This window comes from Alligator sinensis, unplaced genomic scaffold (assembly GCF_000455745.1).
Source record: "Alligator sinensis unplaced genomic scaffold, ASM45574v1 scaffold465_1, whole genome shotgun sequence".
NCBI classification, from domain to species: domain Eukaryota; kingdom Metazoa; phylum Chordata; order Crocodylia; family Alligatoridae; genus Alligator; species Alligator sinensis.
Genome location: NW_005841979.1, coordinates 465,470 through 484,025, shown reverse-complemented (window position 1 = coordinate 484,025; position 18,556 = coordinate 465,470). Strand labels below are relative to the sequence as shown.

At 39.9% G+C, this 18,556-nt stretch overlaps 1 protein-coding gene across 4 annotated transcripts in view; it reads right to left on the bottom strand.

The window, feature by feature from the left end:
* Positions 1 to 275: 275 nt before the first annotated feature.
* PPP1R12A (protein phosphatase 1 regulatory subunit 12A) overlaps positions 276 to 18,556 on the bottom strand; it is a 198,276-nt gene continuing 179,995 nt past the window's right edge. For 2 of the 4 annotated variants that reach the window (XM_025200922.1, XM_025200924.1), the window contains 3 exons: positions 11,983 to 12,033; positions 7,796 to 7,926; positions 276 to 2,746 (listed from right to left, as the gene is read on the bottom strand). In XM_025200922.1, coding sequence (XP_025056707.1) covers positions 2,731 to 2,746; positions 7,796 to 7,926; positions 11,983 to 12,033 — 198 coding nt within the window. In that variant the 3' untranslated portion in view covers positions 276 to 2,730. Of the gene's footprint in view, positions 2,747 to 7,753; positions 7,927 to 11,982; positions 12,034 to 18,556 lie in introns of all 4 variants that reach the window. The other 2 variants (XM_025200923.1, XM_006021108.3) reach the window with 2 other exon arrangements.

Sequence of the window (18,556 nt, the reverse complement as noted above, 5' to 3'; positions counted from 1 at the left end):
GTGCATCGCCCATTTTTTAAAGTTTAGGCTGTGCTCATATTCCCATCATCCCCAAACAATGAAACAGATTCTTAATACACAATTTTGTTCCTGCATTTTTAGGGATATTTTGTCTAAGGAATTTATGCTTGATAGAATTTAGTCAACCAAAACATTTCTGGGGGAGGCCAACTAATGCTACAAAATAAATCAAGCAGATTAAGCATGTGCTCTAGGAGATTCAGTGTTTCATTTTCACTCTTACAATACATTAAAAAAAATGGTTCTCAGTTAGGTTCTGCATACAGACAGGTTTATGTAAAATATAAAACATTTGTCCAAGTTGTTACAGATTGCATAAATATGGCATTTTTACTGTTGCCTTTACAGATGTGCATGTACATCAATGTGCAAATAATCACAACTGGATTACAATCTTTGAAAAGCACTTGAACTTTGCATCCAAGTAAAGCAATGAATGAAAAAAAATGCCCACTGAAGGATTTAAATACCAAACTCATAACACGGTTTCAATGTCTTCTCAGTAAAACTTCACACATTTAAAATAGTTTGTATTCATTTTATTTGTATATGTCAAAATACATTTTTTTTCCAAAATAGTGGGTTTTGCAACTAGTTTCATGCAGATACAAGGTCTGCTCAGTACTACCAATAAAATCAATGTAGCACAGTAGCCATTCGGTTTTTAGATATAAAGAATAAATAACCTAAATATAAAACACTAAAATATTAGAAACACGTATTTAGTCATTCACAGGCACCCAACTTTACCAAATATAATCCAAAAATATGCCCATCTATCTTGTAACAGAATTCAAACACATTGCAGCCATTCAAACTGGTCAATTCTCTGTTTAATGTTCGCATAAGACAATGGAAGGTTCCCTATAGTCAGACCCACCTCTCATACAAATCAATTATAACAAGATATCTCAAACTATCCTTGTACCTTTTTAAAATCAAGAATCCTGAGCTTGGTAGTAAGAGCATAACCTTACATCTTCAAAAAACCAATCAACAGAAAGAGGACATGTCCTCTTTACCAAAACACGCCCTCCCACCCCCAATAAAACTAAACACCCCTCCCCAAAAAGTAGGCAGTAGAACACAATGACCTTTTTTAAATGAAGGGGTACAAATTCACATTTAATATAGTATACAATATAGTCAATAATACATTAGCTACTACAAGCTTTACAATGTACAATTTCTTTTAATGGCTGAACTGTTCAGTGGTTTTAGGCAATAGATTATGTGCCAATAAGATGTAATTCTTGAATGGTTTAGTGAAAATATAAAAGCTGTTTGTTTCTAACAAAAGCTATCTTCACTTATGTATTTTTTAAAGGCCACTGAAATGTATAAAATGGTCTGACATGATGATGGTATCAAATCAGATGCCTTTTCACATGGCAATAACAGTGCATATAAACATTAACGTGAGTGTAATGGGTTAGGTTTTTCCAAATGATTTAGTAACATTACTTTGGCTAGCACAACAGTTTTGGACAGCACTCAGATAAATACAGGTATGTGAAATGTAGTGAAGCAGTTATATTTATGCAACTTTTATTATGGTGAACACTATCAAATGAAAAAATGGGAGGAAAAGGTAATAAAAGTATTTTATATAGTTTAAACCTTTTGCAAAGATAGGGCTCCATACAATGTACAATGTCTAAAGTCTTTATACCATAAAAATTAATTAACTTTGTTAAACACAGTATTCTGGAGTAGCCTAATTTGCATTAACAGACATTTGCAATAGGGAAATATATTCAAGCATGCCACGTGGTGGTCTGAAAAAAAATCAAAACAGTACACATTTATATATACAGCATCACTCAGTACCTGCTAAAATGAATGTGAAGATTACAGGATCTAACATCTTTCACTACAAACTTTTTTTTTCTTTAAAAAATGTGACCAATAAAGGCAGAAAACTGGACTCTTAAAATAATTCTAGGTTCAACTGACTTTAAAGCATCTTGTATAGGAAATAAATGCATATTGCACAAACAGTGAAAGCAAATGTTCCACCAAACATCTCTGTGCCAGGTGGCTAGACAACACAGCTCTAGTTTGCTACACAATGTATTTTAAAGGGGTGTGTGGTCTCTGCAAATGGTAAAGCTGTGAAAAAAAACACTGTACAGGAAAATCTAGTACATGAATAATTAGAAGGGGCGAGGGGGAAGCAAATCCAAACTTAGATGCAAAGAAAAAAATTGAGTATAGAAAAACTTGAGAACTGTGGCACAACAAAAACATTAGTGAGTAACTGTCTTCTGTGAGAGCTGAAAGCTTTTGTTGATGCAAAAGTGTTTATGTACAACTAAGGCTTACTGGTTAAATATCTGAGGCGTATCTGGCCTTGAACACTTTCCTTATATGCTGTAGCTGTAAACAAGATTTCTCAGTCATTTTATCTTCTCAGCAGCTGCATTTTAACAGAAACAATGGTCTTGATTAAAAAAACAAAACAAAAAAAACCCCAACACACACACACACACACACACAGGTAAGAGGGCGTTTGGCAGGATATCTGAAAATGACAGTCTCCAAGGAATCTTCCCAGGCTTCCAGTGACTGCCGTGCTATGGTCCACTGGAGTTACTAGTTATGTGCAATACCATAATCTGCTGCTGTAGTAAACCTTTTATTTGGAAAGTTTGCTTATAACTCTGATCAAGGCCCCATTTTCATCTTTTAGCCTCTGGTTGTCTGCCTTCAAGTCTGGTAGCATCTAGCAAAAAAATTGAAACACAATAGTTATTTGATGTTACAACACAAATCAAAGCAACAGAATCAGACAAAGCTATCATGAGAAATAAAACCCTTACACAGATTATTTAGTTTCTTTCAACAAGAAATCTGCTTTCTGGCATGATACAGTCAGGCTATGATACGGAAGTTTTCTTTGGCTAGGGCTGACCACAAGTGGTCTCAGCCTACTCTAGGTGCTTTTGTGCAAAATATAACATCGCAAATGTTTCCAGTAGCCAAAAGTACTCAACCAATTTACATGGAATGATTTGATAAACAGTTCAAATTCCAAGAGGCCCATCTATACTAGCAGTTTACAAGATTTCAGGATTATTTAGTTCAGCTAAGCATGGTCCACTGTGCTCCTATACATGTTACAACTTTCGTAAGGCTCCAAAATCAAGCAGTCAAAGGTTAGGAAAATTCCAAAATTAAGTTTGTTACAGGGAATAAGTGGTTACGGAGCAGAAGGTAGCTGGGGTAAAAATCTGATAGGCACAGAGAGGTCAAGAGCTAGAGTGGGATGAGGTGGGAGTCATGCAGGATCAGAAGGGAGCGGGACAGCCAAGGGGCAAAAGGGTGGGTTTTTTGTTTTATATATATATATAGCCACTAGTTTTGTTTTTTTAATTTATATATATCTATATCTACAGATATAGCTATATAAAACCACTAGTGCCTGCAGCTCTAAGAATCTAAAGGATTCGAACAGTGATGGCTAAACCCATGTGATTCCATATCCTCCCTCCATGCCACAAGCCCAGCTATATTAAAACAACATTATTAAGGTTGTAGCATCAAGCACTCAAAAGGGAGGAAATGCCAGAATGCCAAAGTCTGCTCTGCAACTATAACATGACCTCACCAAGGTATATTACAAAACACTATTGAGCTAATTCTTTCCACAGTGCCCCTGTATCTTGACTGTGTAGTGAAGGAATAAGAACTGTAGGCCTCCTTGCTTTGTGTGTTGTGGACACTGAAATGCATGTAGTGAAAGAGGCAGAGGCATGCAAGAAAGGAAGATGCATTTATGGGTTGTTTTTTTTTTTATGTCACCATGGAGAACTGTTTTTGATCCCTGCTCGTCACGGAGGTCTTATTTAATTTTGGGCAAGTCACGTAAGCCAATTTATTTATTTATTTGACAGATGGCTATTAACAGTGCATTTATAATTTTCTTGGTTGCCTAATTTTTAACCTGGGGCCCGATTTGCAGCCTCAAATACTTAATGGGAGTTATGTTTTAGAAATATAAACTAATAGGTACTCTGAAAAATTAGATTTATACTACCTAAATTTAGGGGACACTTGTCAACTTTGGCCTTAATTTCTCTGTGCTTCAACTGCACAGCTGTAAAATAGGAATAATACTACCATCTCACCTCACAGAGCTATTCTGAAGAAAAAGTTTATTCCTGTTTGTGAAACGCATAACAAGAACACCACAGAAACACCCATGAAGTAATAATTTAGTCTTCAGTGCAGGAGTTGGATTTTTTTCCCCTGGGACTGTACATGGAATAATGAGTAAAATACGAAGGAATATTGCAAAACTACCCATTCACTGAATGAGATAGGGACTTTATGCAAAAACGTGATCAAACACAACACAATCATAGTGCATACATGTACAAGGACCAAATTACTGTTGCGCTGGCATTCTTAATGTCACTTCCTGACTTTTGAGCGTGACTTTACAACCTTAATTCTTTTTTGAGACAATATCATCTCTAATATTATGGCATGTTTGTTGTATTTGTGTGCAGACGTCTTTTCATCTGCTAACACTAGGATATTTATTTTGTTGTCTTCCTGTGCCAACTCACTGTCCAGTAATAGTCATTAAAAAGAATAAATACATGCAAGTGCACCCAGAAGCTTTAACAGTTTTTCTGGAGAAGTACCAACCAAATGAAAAAAATTTCACCAGAGGAAAGTGGGGGGCAGCCTGGCCTGAGCCTGACCCTGTGGGGGGGGGGGCAGAGTCATGACCTGGTCCCAACCTGGCCTGCAGGGGGGAAAAGGGGGCGTGGGTCCACCCCCACCATGCCAGAAAAGGTCATGGCCTGGCCCGGCCCCTCAGGGGGAAAGAGGGTGCAGACTGACTCCAACTGGGCAAAAAGGGCTTAGGGGTTTGGGAATTTGGCAGAGGGGAAGGTGGCCATAGTAATGGTCCACTGCCAAAATTTCCTGACCTGTGGGGAGCCCCGTAAGCCAGACAAGATGGCTCCGTGGCTTGAGCACCCCTACTCTGTATCGTTGGAATATTGCTTTGGGGACTACTCCAGAAGGACAGATTGAAACATTTATGCTCCACACTTACAACTAAAGCCAACCTGGATCAAACTGCACCAACTGAGGCTCATCCAAAACTTTCCCGGCGCAACGCAAGCCTCCTTACTGTTAGACATCTTGCACCATGTCCACGTGCACTTTTGGTTTGAATGGGCAGATCTTTAGTTAATTTAAGTAATGAGGTAGTCTAAGTCATAGCAGTTGAAGGTCTGCCCCGACACATTCTGGTAGCAAACCAGCAGATTAAACTGTGATACACCTGTCAGCATTCTCTAGTGTAGATGAGCCTCTAGTTAACCCTTGACTGTACATGTTGTATACACAATATATAATACAGTACTTCAACTCTAGCTTGTTTCTCCCTGTTATTTTTCTGCCATCAACCCATTCAATAAGCAAGGCCACACATGCACTAATTTATGTTAGGCTAATTGGTAATTCTGCATAGTTTTAATTAATACAAAGTACCATTAAATGGTCATTAAGCACACTTTAGTAGCCACACCCAAAGAACTTTACAAAATTAAAGTGTTTGTGTATGTGGTTTAGGATTTTACAATTCTTATCTGTGGAACAATATTGCTTAAAGTAAGATTGCAAACAGGTTACACCCATGAACATCTCTCCAGCTTCCTTTCTCAACCACCTCACTGGATCATCTAGGGCCTGACTCTGTAGGCAGAATTAGAGCTATGCACCTCTCTCTTGAGAAAGAGGAATGGATGGAGTGCAAATTACCACCTATTTTAAATGTTTATTTCTATTTGATCCAGATCTAAAGGTACACACTTTCAACCTTTTTCTACCAAAAGGGTACAGGCTACTGGACTGAAAGGTTTGGACTACAAAAATGCCAAGCTTTATTCTCCCTAAAAGGTAGTAAAAATAGTTACAGGGAAACAGATTTCATGAAGTGAAAAACAAAAAAAATGTGAACAAAACTGTGGAAAAGCTTAGGCTGGAAATTAGATGGTTTCTAACCCTCACAGCAGTGAAGTTCTGGAGCAGCTAGGAATACAAAAGCCAAAAAACCTAATTAGTTTTAACATGGAGCTTGATCAATTACTGAAAGGGGCTACTGGACATGGTTAACTGTGCCAGTAGAAGACTGGACCTAATAACTCAGGACATCCCTTCTGGTTTTACAGCCTTTTTGTTCTATGTATCCTGAGCTATGGTATGGTAACTACCACCTTCTAAACAACTTTGAGAAACTGATTTTCAAGGATATCAGCATGACTGAGCCTGAGCTGAAATAACCAAAGTATCTGAACAAATATAAGTTCAGGTACAGTCTTGAGGGAGGGGAGAGGGGAAGAAGCTATTTTTGTTGCTAATGAAAACCAACATACCCAACTGTAAAAGAAAGGAAACCATTGATGCAAATAATGATTGTAAGTCCACAGTACTGGAACCAGTACCATGATCCTGACTAGTACAGTTTTGATTAGTTTTAGTTAACTGAGACAGTGAAGACAGACAGTGAAGGAGAAGGAGACAGAGACATCACAAAAACAGAGACAAAAGGGACCTCAAGAGATCTAGTCCAACATCCTGCTAGAAGTGGGATTCATCCCTGTCCAAACCATCCTAGACAAATGCTTATCTAATCTGTTCTTAAAAATGTCTAATGACAGAGATTCCACACAATCACTCCAGATAATCTGCTATAGTACCAACTACCAACATTTAGGAATTTTTTCCTGCTATTCAAATAAACTTCGTTGCAATGTAAGACCATTACAACTTTTTGTCCATTTATAAATTGTCCCTCTTCTTTATAAAAACATATTAAATACCTTCCTTCTTCCCTTGCTCCAACAATATAATCCCAATTCCAGCCTTTCATATTATGTTTTCTAGAAGACCTCAAATAATTTTTGATGTTCTCCCCTAGACTCACTCCAATTTGTCAATATCTTTCATGATTTCCCAAAATTGGAGATAGTCCTCCAGGGGAGGCCTCACAAGTACCGAGCAGAATGGAAGAATTACTTCCCACAACTTTCATACAAAATTTGTGTTAATATATCCCAGTAAACTATTATTTTTCTGCAATAATTTTATGTGGTTGGCTCAGTTTGTGATCCACAATATCCCTCAGATCCTTTTTGGCAGTACTACAGTCTAGCCAGTCTTTTCCCCTTTTGTGTTTGTGCATTTGCTTGTTCCATCCCCAGTGTAGTATTCTGTGCTTGTCCTTGTTGAATTTTATCCTGTTTATCCTAACTATTAAGTATAATAGACTGGCTTTTGGATTTCCAAAGTATTTTCAACCCTGCATATAGTAAAAACATCAAAGCAAAGGGGAGCATCTTAAAAGCTCTCCTGGTGCTACCTCAGATAGTCTGAGTTCAGAATGTTACTGAGTTTTAATAAAAAGTAGCTATGCACACAGCCATACAACTCATGACATTACATCTTTACATGAGGCATGAATACCATATTGAAACAATCTTTAAGTCAAAGATATTTCTGGAGCTGTCCCCTGATTTATCGTTGAATACAAAATGACAAGTGACTTTGCTAGTAAGCGATACCAAATCACATCAATATGTATATAACAGGATCTGGAATGCTGGGTACCATGCATAAGCCACACTTCTGTAGTCAAGCAAAAGAAGTGAGTCTCCAACACACAGGCATTAATAATATACGGCCAAAGCACTAGCTAAAGTTCAACACCTGCCTGGCTACACAAAGGAAGAGAAATGAAGGAAGAAGAAATTACAAGTCCACAGAATGCAGTTGCCTACAGGACCCTGACAGCTTGGTAACCACTCTGGTCAAGGCCCTATTCTCAGCCACCAGCCGCTCATTTACATGTCTCAAAGACTGAATTTGCTTTACTTGATGTAGATTCTGCAGGAATTGCAAAAAAACAGGAGTGAAAAGAAGACCAAAGCAAGTACAGTATGTTTAAAAAGAACCATAGATGAGAAGAACTGAAAGAAAACTTATATTGAGAAACAGTAGGTTTAAAGCAGATAACTAGCTGTGAAAGGAAAGCATCAAACAAGTGGCACATTCTTGAAATGTAATTTAAGAACAGGCAGAAATTAGTCACAGCTTTGCAAAAGAGTTCAGGATGCATTAACAATGAGAGTTATTCCTGGAATTCTTTACTTAACATTCTAATTACAGACTAAATCTCCTATTCAGAAGTCTGTAAATAATCATGTGCTTAGCATATACTTTTACATGACTTTACAGCAAACAACTGGATGAAAGGTTAATCTTATAATTCAAAACATTCATATGCTGCTGAAAAAAAGCTTTTAAAAAGTGGCAGTACTTATTTGTATTCTCTACTTCTGTTATGACTCTAGCAAGTCTGCCACACATCCTCATATTCCCTGTTCTAAAGTTCCTCATTACTAGATGAGAAATTTTTCTAGTGCTGTAGTTAGCTTTCTGTGAACCCCACTATTAAAACAAAGTCTCAGAAGCATCAAATATTGTGTCCCTGGTTATGACAAACTTCCTTGGCTCTGTCTCTAACATAACTAGAACAACATGATTGTCTTGTTTATTTCTCTGCTTGTTGCCTATTGTATCACCAAAAATTCAGTGTGTGTATTTAGAAGTTGTCTTTGGAAGTTAATATTATTACGAAACAGCAGAGGGAGCTCAAAACGAATTCAAGAAACTTTCTTGAGTAATAAATATTGGACATCAATTGCCTGGTGTCACTCAATTTGTGGAATACAAAGTATTTCTAATTCATCGTATTCCATCTATTTCCTGGATATAACTTAGTTTTATCAGTTGTTGACCTGGTTAATTTTGTCCATGTGCACAATTTAAAATTAGAGGTGCACCAATATATGGGTTGCCTATCAGATCAGCACTAAAAAAGGGGAAGTGACATTATTAGCTAACAGCTTTTTTTGGCCGTTGTAGACAATAATATTTACCGATACCTATGCCTGCTGGCCAGGCCTCTGGACACCTGGGTGTTTTCTCCCCTGCAGGGCCAGGGCCCTCGATGCCTGGGTTCCCTTGGAAAATGGTGGGTTTCCCCTTGCAGCTGGGCAGAATTCTAGCGCAAAGGGTCCTGCTGGGGGCTGCCAAGAGTGGGACACAGGGGGCCTGCATGCATGTGCGCAGCTGCATGCATGCACATGGCCCAGAACTAGAGGTGCACCAATACGTCGGTCCAATATTGAATCGGTACCGATATAAACTGTATCAGATATTGGCCTGATGGGGCCAATAATTTGGCCAATAAATGCCCATGCTGCATGCAGCCGCAGCGCAGCACTCAGGCAGCGAGAAGCACAGCCTGCAGCATGGAGAGCTGCCTCCAGCTGGTAAGTCCAGTGTGGTAGAAGGGAAGGGGGAAAAGGATGGGGGAGGGGGGGGAGGGGTGTCTCCCGCCACTGCTTGCACCTTGGGAGGGCATGGGGGGGCCTGTGCCCCCCAGATCTATGCGGGGTGGGGCAGGCTGCAACCAGGGCTGTGCAGGGCTGGGCTCGGAGCAGGCGCTGGTGGCATGCTGAATCTACCCCAAATTTCACTGCTGCTCCACTCCCAGAGCTGCCAGCTGCCCGATGCAGCCCCGGCTCTTCCTGTGGAGGCAGGGCATTGAACCAGGCCTGCGCCAGGTGGCTGGCATTGGCGGTGCTGGTGCACAACAGCGGTGAAATCTGGGGTGGATGAAGCATCCTCCCAGTGCTGCCAGCACCCAGTCCCAGCCCAGCCCTGCCAAGAAGAGCCCTGCACAGCCCTTGCTGCAGCTTACCCCACCCTGTGCAGATCTGGGGGACACACTACCCCATGCCCTCCCGGGGTTCAGGCAGCAGCAGGAGCTGCCCCCCCATGAGCCATGACTCTGGCCCTCCTCCTGGGCAGCACCTGCCCCTGCCCCCTCCCTCACCATGGAGGGAGGGGGGTGTTGACCTGCCCCGCCCATACCCCTTCCCTCGCCCCTCCCCTTCCAGCACACTGGGCTTAGCAGCTGTATCAGAAATCATATCGGTACTGGCCAATATGCCTCCTTAAATATCGGCTATTGGTATCGGCCCCAAAAATCTCTATTGTGCACCTCTACCCATCCGGGCAGTGTGGAGAGCTGCTCCCTATAGGTAAGTCTATAGAGAGGAAGGGGGGAAGGCAGACTGAGGCCCCCATGGTGAGGAAAGGTGGGGGGCAGGGGCTGGGGGTCCTGCCCAGCTAGGGCAGTGCATGGGACCCAGGGCTGAGGTGGGGAGTGGGATGGAACCATGGGCGGCTTGTCCGATGGGGCGGGGGGGCAGCAGCTCCCCACCACTGTGAGCAACCTTTGCAGAAGGGCATATGCTCACTGTGGGCTTGGGGCTCTCTGCTCTGCTGCGTTTCCCTCGGGAGTCCCGCGCCAGCTGCACGCCCCCTACCCATATGGCAGCATTAGGGGCAGAGAGTTGTGTCCTCTGCTGCTGGGTGGGCAGGGGGTGCGCAGCCAGCACAGTGCTCCTGAGGGAAGGACAGCAGAGCAGAGAGCCCTGACCGCACAGCAAGCAGCCCGCATCCGCCCTTGTCCTGCTTGGTTCTGCTCCACTTAAGTGTCCCGATGCTTAAAAATGGTGGCAGCAGCACTTGAACTAAAGATCACTTGACAAGCTTTAGTTCAAGCACCCCCACTGCCATTTTTAAGCACTGAGAAGGTTATACATGTGACAGAAAATGCTGCTGGAGCATGTAAAAAAAAAAAAAAAAAAAAAGGTTCATTTATGACAGTACTTTAAAATGTAAATTGGTTAACAGATTGGCATCAGTCAATATGGTTGGTTAATAACAGGCTCTCGATATTGGCCAAGGAAGTCTTTATCAGTCACCCCTACTTAAAATGCATCTGTAGTCAGCTCTCAAGAATAACTAAAGATAGAAGACAAATTGTGTTAGAATAATATTGTCAGTAATCCCTGGAGTGCAAAAACTATACCACAAGTGCTAAAAAGAACAAAAGTCCTGGAAATCAACTACACAGCTATCATACTTCTGGATTCAGTACATACACTGGAATACTGTAACAAAAACTATAACAAAATGGCAATCTTTGTTTCATGTGCTACATTCATGTCAGCATTTGGAAAATAAAACAATCTAAGCACTATCTCCACATCAATGGAAAGTTAGAAATTAAAATTTTCATGTTTGGTTTTACTTGGTTTTCAAATAAAGCATCTCATTTGGTACAACTGAAAAAGTTATGGTGTAATGGCTTTAATTCATATGTTCAGATCAGGAGGTATAAAGTCAACACCAACACAAAAGTGACTTTCAACTTTTAGCACTACACAGTACATGCTTGTGATCATGGGCGACTGGTGCCACCTTAGTCGGGGGGGGCGGGGCACATGCCTCCCCCCACAGCTAATCTCACCAACAAGGGGTGGGGAGGGGGATCCAAGGCGGCTGATCACTGTGGCCACTTCTGGGAGTGCCGCTCCCTGGCTGGCACTGGCAGGAGAGGCACTGGTGCTCCTGCCTGCCCCCCCCCGCCCATCGTGTAAGTGGTGAGCGCAGCTGATCAAGGGGTGCACGTGCACCCCCTAAGCATCACCACTGCTCCTGATGCTTCTCAGTCAATAAAAGCACAGAAACATGTACATTACAATCTACAAGAAATCTACAAAGGACTTTTAATATTATTTTCTTGGTTTAAATTCACCAGTTTCCCAATCTAAAAAACCCCTGACTTGTCATTATGACCATTACAATAAGCTTATAAATTTCAGCTACTTTCATTAAAATGCTTCACCTCTTGTTAATGTTCACCTCAGAACTACTGCAGAAGAGATAATGAGTGTTCTGGAAGCTTAGATGTGCATATCTATTCTCTGATGAGATTACACACAACAGTAAAACTTCCATACTACATATTATTTGTAACTAAGTGTGTTTTAAAATGAGTCATAAATAATGTACTGTACTTACTTTGAGTTCTTCTTCCATTTCAGATATCCTTCTTTCTAGAGCTCTTCTTTCCTAGATCAACAGATTAGTGTTAATAACAAACAGTGCCAGTTATGTTTGTAATATTTTTGTAAATACTGTGAAAATAGTGATGCTTCCAAGTTCCAAAGATCAAGCAACCAGAAGCACAGTGTGGCCAGACTTGTGGTGCCAGTGAAGTATAGAAAATTCTACATAAAAATGTGGATGAAAGACGTATTAAGTTCTTTCTTACATTTCATTAAATATATCCCTCTCTCTATTTGAAATAAGGGGAGTTCATGTGGTTAAAGCCATGTCTTTGTCCAGATTTTTTTATTCCTTTAGCTAGATTTCTGAGATAGTTTAATATATAAGAAATGCAGAAAATGATCAGAAACAAGAATAATAAAAGAAAAAGAAGCACAAAAGCACAAGCTTTCATAAGACAAGCAAACAGAGCTGAAATCTTCAGTGAGTATGTCTACACTGCAAACTGCAGCAGGATGGTTCAGAGAAACCTGAGGTTGGTTTAAGTTTAGATACTAGCAGCTATTTAGCCCTCGTAGCATGAAGCTCCATGGTGGCTAAATTACCCTGCTTCCCAGGAAAGTTCTACCTGATCATTTTTCTCCATTTTTTTTCCACCTAAGAGGCAGGGAGAATTAGCCCATGCAGAGTTCTGGGGCTAAAGTGTTTACAGAACTTCATTTAAAGGTAGAGCTGACATCCCTCAACTAAACTGAAGTTTGTACTGCAGACATCATCACTATCTTCTCAAAATACTATTTTCATTTTATTTCTTTTTCTCCTTTTTCTTTTTTTTACCACTTCCAAACTTACATTCTGGATTCATAATTCAAATTTGAGAGCTTAATCGCTTTCCCTGTGTAAGACAATGCAGTGATTCTCATTTAATAGCAGTTGCAGTATTCAGTATTTTACATTCAGATTTTTCCAAAGAGTGAAAGGCAAAAGCAATTGTTTACTGCAAAGTGTACATCTGCATACAATGGTGTTATGCAAACAGCAAGCAGCATTAACTGAAGTGTGTAAAACTTTGGTTAGATCATACCGCCCAGTAGACTCTTGCCGGTCACCTTTCAGATACAAACCATTTGAATTTAGTTTAATCATTGTGAAGTTATTCCACATTAATTTCCCTATTTTAGCAAGCAACTTCAAAGGTTTAGCAAAAGTAACCATTTACTGCAGTTGTTAGTTTCCTTAGTTTAACATCCTTAATTATTTGGTGTTAAGAACTGGATTTCCCACCCCCCCATGATACTGACATAGTAACGGGCATAGTAAGTACCAGTGAGTTAACTGCAATAAGCAAGTGGCTAAAAAATAGAACCAGGCCAAGAAAGCTGCGAGCCCGAGTTACTTGGGAGTTGCATCAGTTACCTATTAATTTTGTAACATAATATTTACTGCCAGTGCTCTGAAATTAAGCAATGTTTGAAAACCTCTGCAAGTATCAAGAGCAGAACAATGGGTCAAATTCATTTTAAAAGATTCATATTAGAAAACCAATACAGTTACACCAGGGTAAATCTGTTCCTGTATTTGTTAAATTATCTATTTAGCTATAGTGATCCTGTTTGAGAATTGCTAGACATTAGTGCCCTACAAGTTCAGATTTCACTAGCGTTCCCCCCCACCTTACAGTTGGAGCTACAAAAGACAGCATTTAATTCCACTGCCCTAGAGAAATAATTTATTGCTGAACGATCACATTCTAATTAATATAACTGATACTGAGAAGTTTCAACAATGCAGAAGAATTCTTAAAAATATGCTCCTTCTATTGCAACAGTATTCTGTAAAAATTACACTGTGTTTTCGCACAGAGAAAAAAATACCTAGATACCACATTACAGAAAAGGTTTGGCATAATACCACATTACAGAAAAGGTTTGGCATAAATTGTAATAAATTAACTGTTTGGAAAACTGCTGTCAGTGAGTATTTCCATTAATCAACCATAACCTTCAGAAAGCTGTTTTGTTTTGTTTTTTAAACAAGCAAATCTGACTCTATAAGTTACTGATTAGTCAATTCCTTGATTCACCACATAGCAGAATACTACAGATCATGTTCACCACTTTAGACTTTGTCCACGTTTTAGTTTTGCTAGCATAGTTTTACCAGTCAGCAGCCTGGAAAAAAAATCTCCCTTCCCTACAACTAGTTATAAACTGATTATATGTAGCTATACCAGTAAGAAGTCCATTTGCCAGTATTGTTAATTCTATTATAGAACTGGTTTAAGGTACCCTAGCAAGAGTCCTTTAGCTATCAGAAGCTGCCTTGTCTCTCCACTGGCTAGCTATAGCAAACTCTTAAGGGTACACAAGCTCAAAACAAAAAATGAAATAGCAAATACTAAATCATTCAAATATTCTGTCCTCTAGTTTACAAAAGTAATGAAGCAGCCTCACAATTAAAACTAAATATGAAATAGAAACTCAGCTGATATATTATCACAGCTCCTAGGATCCCTAATCATAGATAGACCAGGACCTCATGTAGCTATGCCAATCTATAATAGCTGAATATCTGTAAAATAATTAACAGAAATGTTGTCAAAATACAGTTTACATTTGTCCTGGAAAATATCAATTCATGAAATTCAGTCAACTGTAACAACCTACAAGCAGTTACTGTGCACTGATGCTGTTCTACTCTGCAATGTCCACAGTGGCTACCACTGAAAGTAAGATTTCTAGAAAATGGGAGTAGACAAAAGTAAGCCAGAAGCACTTATAAAGATTTAAACTGATGTTTTCTTTCTTGAAAAAGATACAAATTTAAGGACAATAGTATCGGTGTCATATCTTATCTGTTCTAGTCCGTTTCATTTTTTAAATTGACTTTTAACTCCTACTTAGAAGAAACTCAGCCAAAGACAAAGCTTAGCGTTACAAATCCATCACTAGTGAGGGCTATTATTAGGTTCTGCTTGGCTTTTGTCCTCACAGTTCTCCAGTGCCATGCTAGCACATGCACCTACTTCAACATCTGACCTCCTCATCTGGCCTCCCTGACCAAATCAAAAACAATTTTAGGAGGAAAGGAACAACAACAAAAAAAATAAGATTTGCCAAAACACTGAGATCCCTGAATAAGGAAAGGCAACACAAATTGAATCACATTAATGATGAGTTTTGAAGGCAGCAGCCAATCCCTGTAAAGGGATCAAGAGAAGTCAGAATGAAGATGACAATGCACTAGAGTATGAAAACAACTAGCCTAAGGAAATTCTTTGTTTTCTTGTGTTTATGAACATCTCTACTTCCTCAGGGGAAATTTACTCCACTCAATACACAGGAATAATGAGGAATCCCTTACCAATTATATTTTTTGTAACAGACACATCCTCAACCTAAATCCCAAAATGTGGATATTTCCAAATTTGTGGAGGTCAAAGATGCTTGGAGTTTTTATTCTATTCCAAATATTGCAGAATTAATTGGTCAATGTACATTTCAGAGTAAAAGGCCGTAAACACAACCTCTGGTCCAACTGTAAACTGGGATGTTTGAGCAGTGATCAAATGTATACCAGGCATAATATACTGTATTTATTCAAATACAAGACAACCCCTGAATATAAAGAGACCCACCAAATAATTAGATTCTATATATGGAAAAAGTATAAATGTGTTATAATTTTTCAGGTACAAAATCTACTTATTGGAAGCTGGCCTTGAATTTGCCCCCCTCCCACTGCTGCAGCAAGGAAAATAAATCGGGGGGGCAGGGCCCCCCCTTGCTCTCAGCCCCCCAACTTCCTCCCCCTGCAGCCCCTTCCCCCACTTTTCACTGTCACAGAACCTACTCTCCCTGACCATATGAAGACAGGCAGATCTGAAAACACTGACTTGGAAATAAAGATTCCTGTAGCAATTTGCATATAGGCAAATTATTATGGGTACCCACAGACTTTGCTCATCCACAACTGAGGCATTTTACCTTTTTTGAAGCCGCTGCAAGCTTTAGCACTGGTACTCCATAAACATACTTTTGAGCAGCACTTTTGTACTTACTTACATATAGTACAATCTATGCATGGTATTAGTCCAAAGCCAAAATGCTCATGATTTACCATACGGGTCATTTGGCTGGGCCCCACCAGAGTCAACAGTATTTCAAGCCATGGTTACACTACAGCTCAGCACTGCTCAGTATGTGTGTGTACTCCAGATTTCCCCCCTCCAAAAGGATCCACGTGCTAATTAGCCCTCCTGCTCAGAACTGGAACTGGGTGTTCTTATCATGAGCCCTGGTATCCTCCAAAATGCAGACAAAGTACTGGGCAATCTACTCCAGCTCCACCTCATGGAAGGCAGGGCCACACTAATCAAATGCGACAGGCTGAGAAAGTGGGTGACAGAGGAATACTGGGTGAACTGGTTGGTGATGTTTGCCAGACATTTAAGGCTGACGAAGAAACAGGAATCATTGGAAATAAGGAAGGCACCAGCTTAGCTCAGAGAGTGAAGAGGAAGTAAAAACTGGCCAAGGGGGACCAGCAGGCTATGGGAGAGTTGCTGTTCCCCTGAGCACTACTGGGAGTAACAAGGAATAACAGCCATAAGTTGACTGAGAGTAGATTCAGGCTAGATATCAGGAGTCACTACTTCACAGTCAGGGCAGCTAGGAGCTGGAACCAACTTCCAAGGGAAGTGGTGCTCGCTCCTACCCTGGGGGTCTTCAGAAGGAGACTAGATATAATCATCTAGCCAGGGTCATTTGACCCCAGCATTCTTTCCTGCCCATGGCAGGGGGTCAGACTTGATGATCTGCTTAGGTCCCTTCCAACCCTACCAACTATGAAACTATGAAACATATTCAATGTAGTGGCTCACCATGACTTGAAAGAGTCACCTCTGAGGGGGACTGAATACACTAGGCACTACCATATATCTTATTCAGATGGATTTCATTAACCTATTCTTGTGGTGGGTTTGCCTAATATGGGCTATGTGTTTTATAGTCATGCTCAGTGTTGGCTGTATTTAATCAACTTCATAGTTGGTTTCCATTTGCCAGCACACACTGCTTTTGGCACCAGTTTAATGCTAAACTATGTATTTAATGAGGGTTCCTTATATGCAGATATAAGACAAAAGGCTTTCCTCCCTATGTGGATTGGGGGATATATGCCTTCTTATATTTGAATAAATGCAATAATTGGCCAACCTTTTTTTGCAGACATGACACAAATCATCCCTGCATTCTCCCCAAGTGCCTTGCCCTTTCCTGTTCTGCTGCTCCGCCTTCTGCTCCCTGACCAAACTGCTGCTCTTTCTGCCCTGTGCTCCCTGCCTGATCTGATACTTTGCTTTCTGTTCCATATTTTATCCGTCACTGTGCTGCTTTCCCTTCCCCAATCTGCCACATGCAGAGGCTGCCCATGCTGCAGGTTGGCTGTCCCTGTCCTACAGGAAAATAAGAATTAATGTAACCAAATTGCTGAATGCAGTGACCTGTCTTGAGAAAGAGAAAAATCAATACTTTTACAAAAGAAATGTAAAAGTATTGCCTAGCACTGTTGTATTAACAAAATGAAAGTTGGGGACTCGTGTAAAAATTGGGTACCATTACACCTAAAATTAAATGCCACTTGTGACAAAGGAAAAAACTGATATGAAACTATTCTAGCAGTGAGAGACAAAATGGTCTGAAAAATAGAAGGACATGGTATACTGAAGTATCTATTAGTGCTATTTGGAGAATACACACTTAAATATTGCATACCAGGACTTTTTTTACTTTTCTTATGGAATATTTATTCACTAAGTTTCATTCATGGAACTTCAGCTAGCCAGGACACTTAAGTATTTCTGTCTCACTACGGTCTCCTACCACAACCTAATTGTGCATGTTTTTAATTTACCAGCATTACGTTTTGTAGATTAAGATGTTTGCCTTCTTAATCTGAAATACTAGAAGTTAGAATTCCATGAAGAAGTCCTGTATACTGTTAGAACTAGGGATGTAATTCTTTCCTACCACCTGTAGCTGTTATAAATTATGTACAAATGAAACAAAAAAACTTGAACACTCCCTAATCCATCTTCATAGTCCACAGTCAAATGTGGCATCATTCCTACTGTGTAAAATGACTGTCAGTCATAGAATTTGACATCATTTACAACTGTGTACCAATGACAGGTTTAAGGTATGATACCTTGTGTAACAAAATAGGAGCAATATTTATTACTGATGATAAAGAGAAATTCTATCGAGATGTTCTCTCAATCCTGAAAATTGCCAATATAAACAAATGTTGAGGAAGCAAAGAGAAAGTATGCAGCAAGTTGATTTTTAATTTTAAGAAAAGGGTGTATGACATTCTTCAATTTTCAGAAAGCTAGACATTGTTCTGGGAAATAGGATTAATGTATGGGGCCCAGAAGGACAGAAGTCAATGGTGCATACATGTATAACAAAACTGACACTGAAGAGCTTTCTTAATGAAACCTTCTACTGCTTATAATGCTATCGTATATTTATTGTCATCTTTCATCCTAAAATTCCCACGTCTTTCAAAAAACTTAGCTTACAAG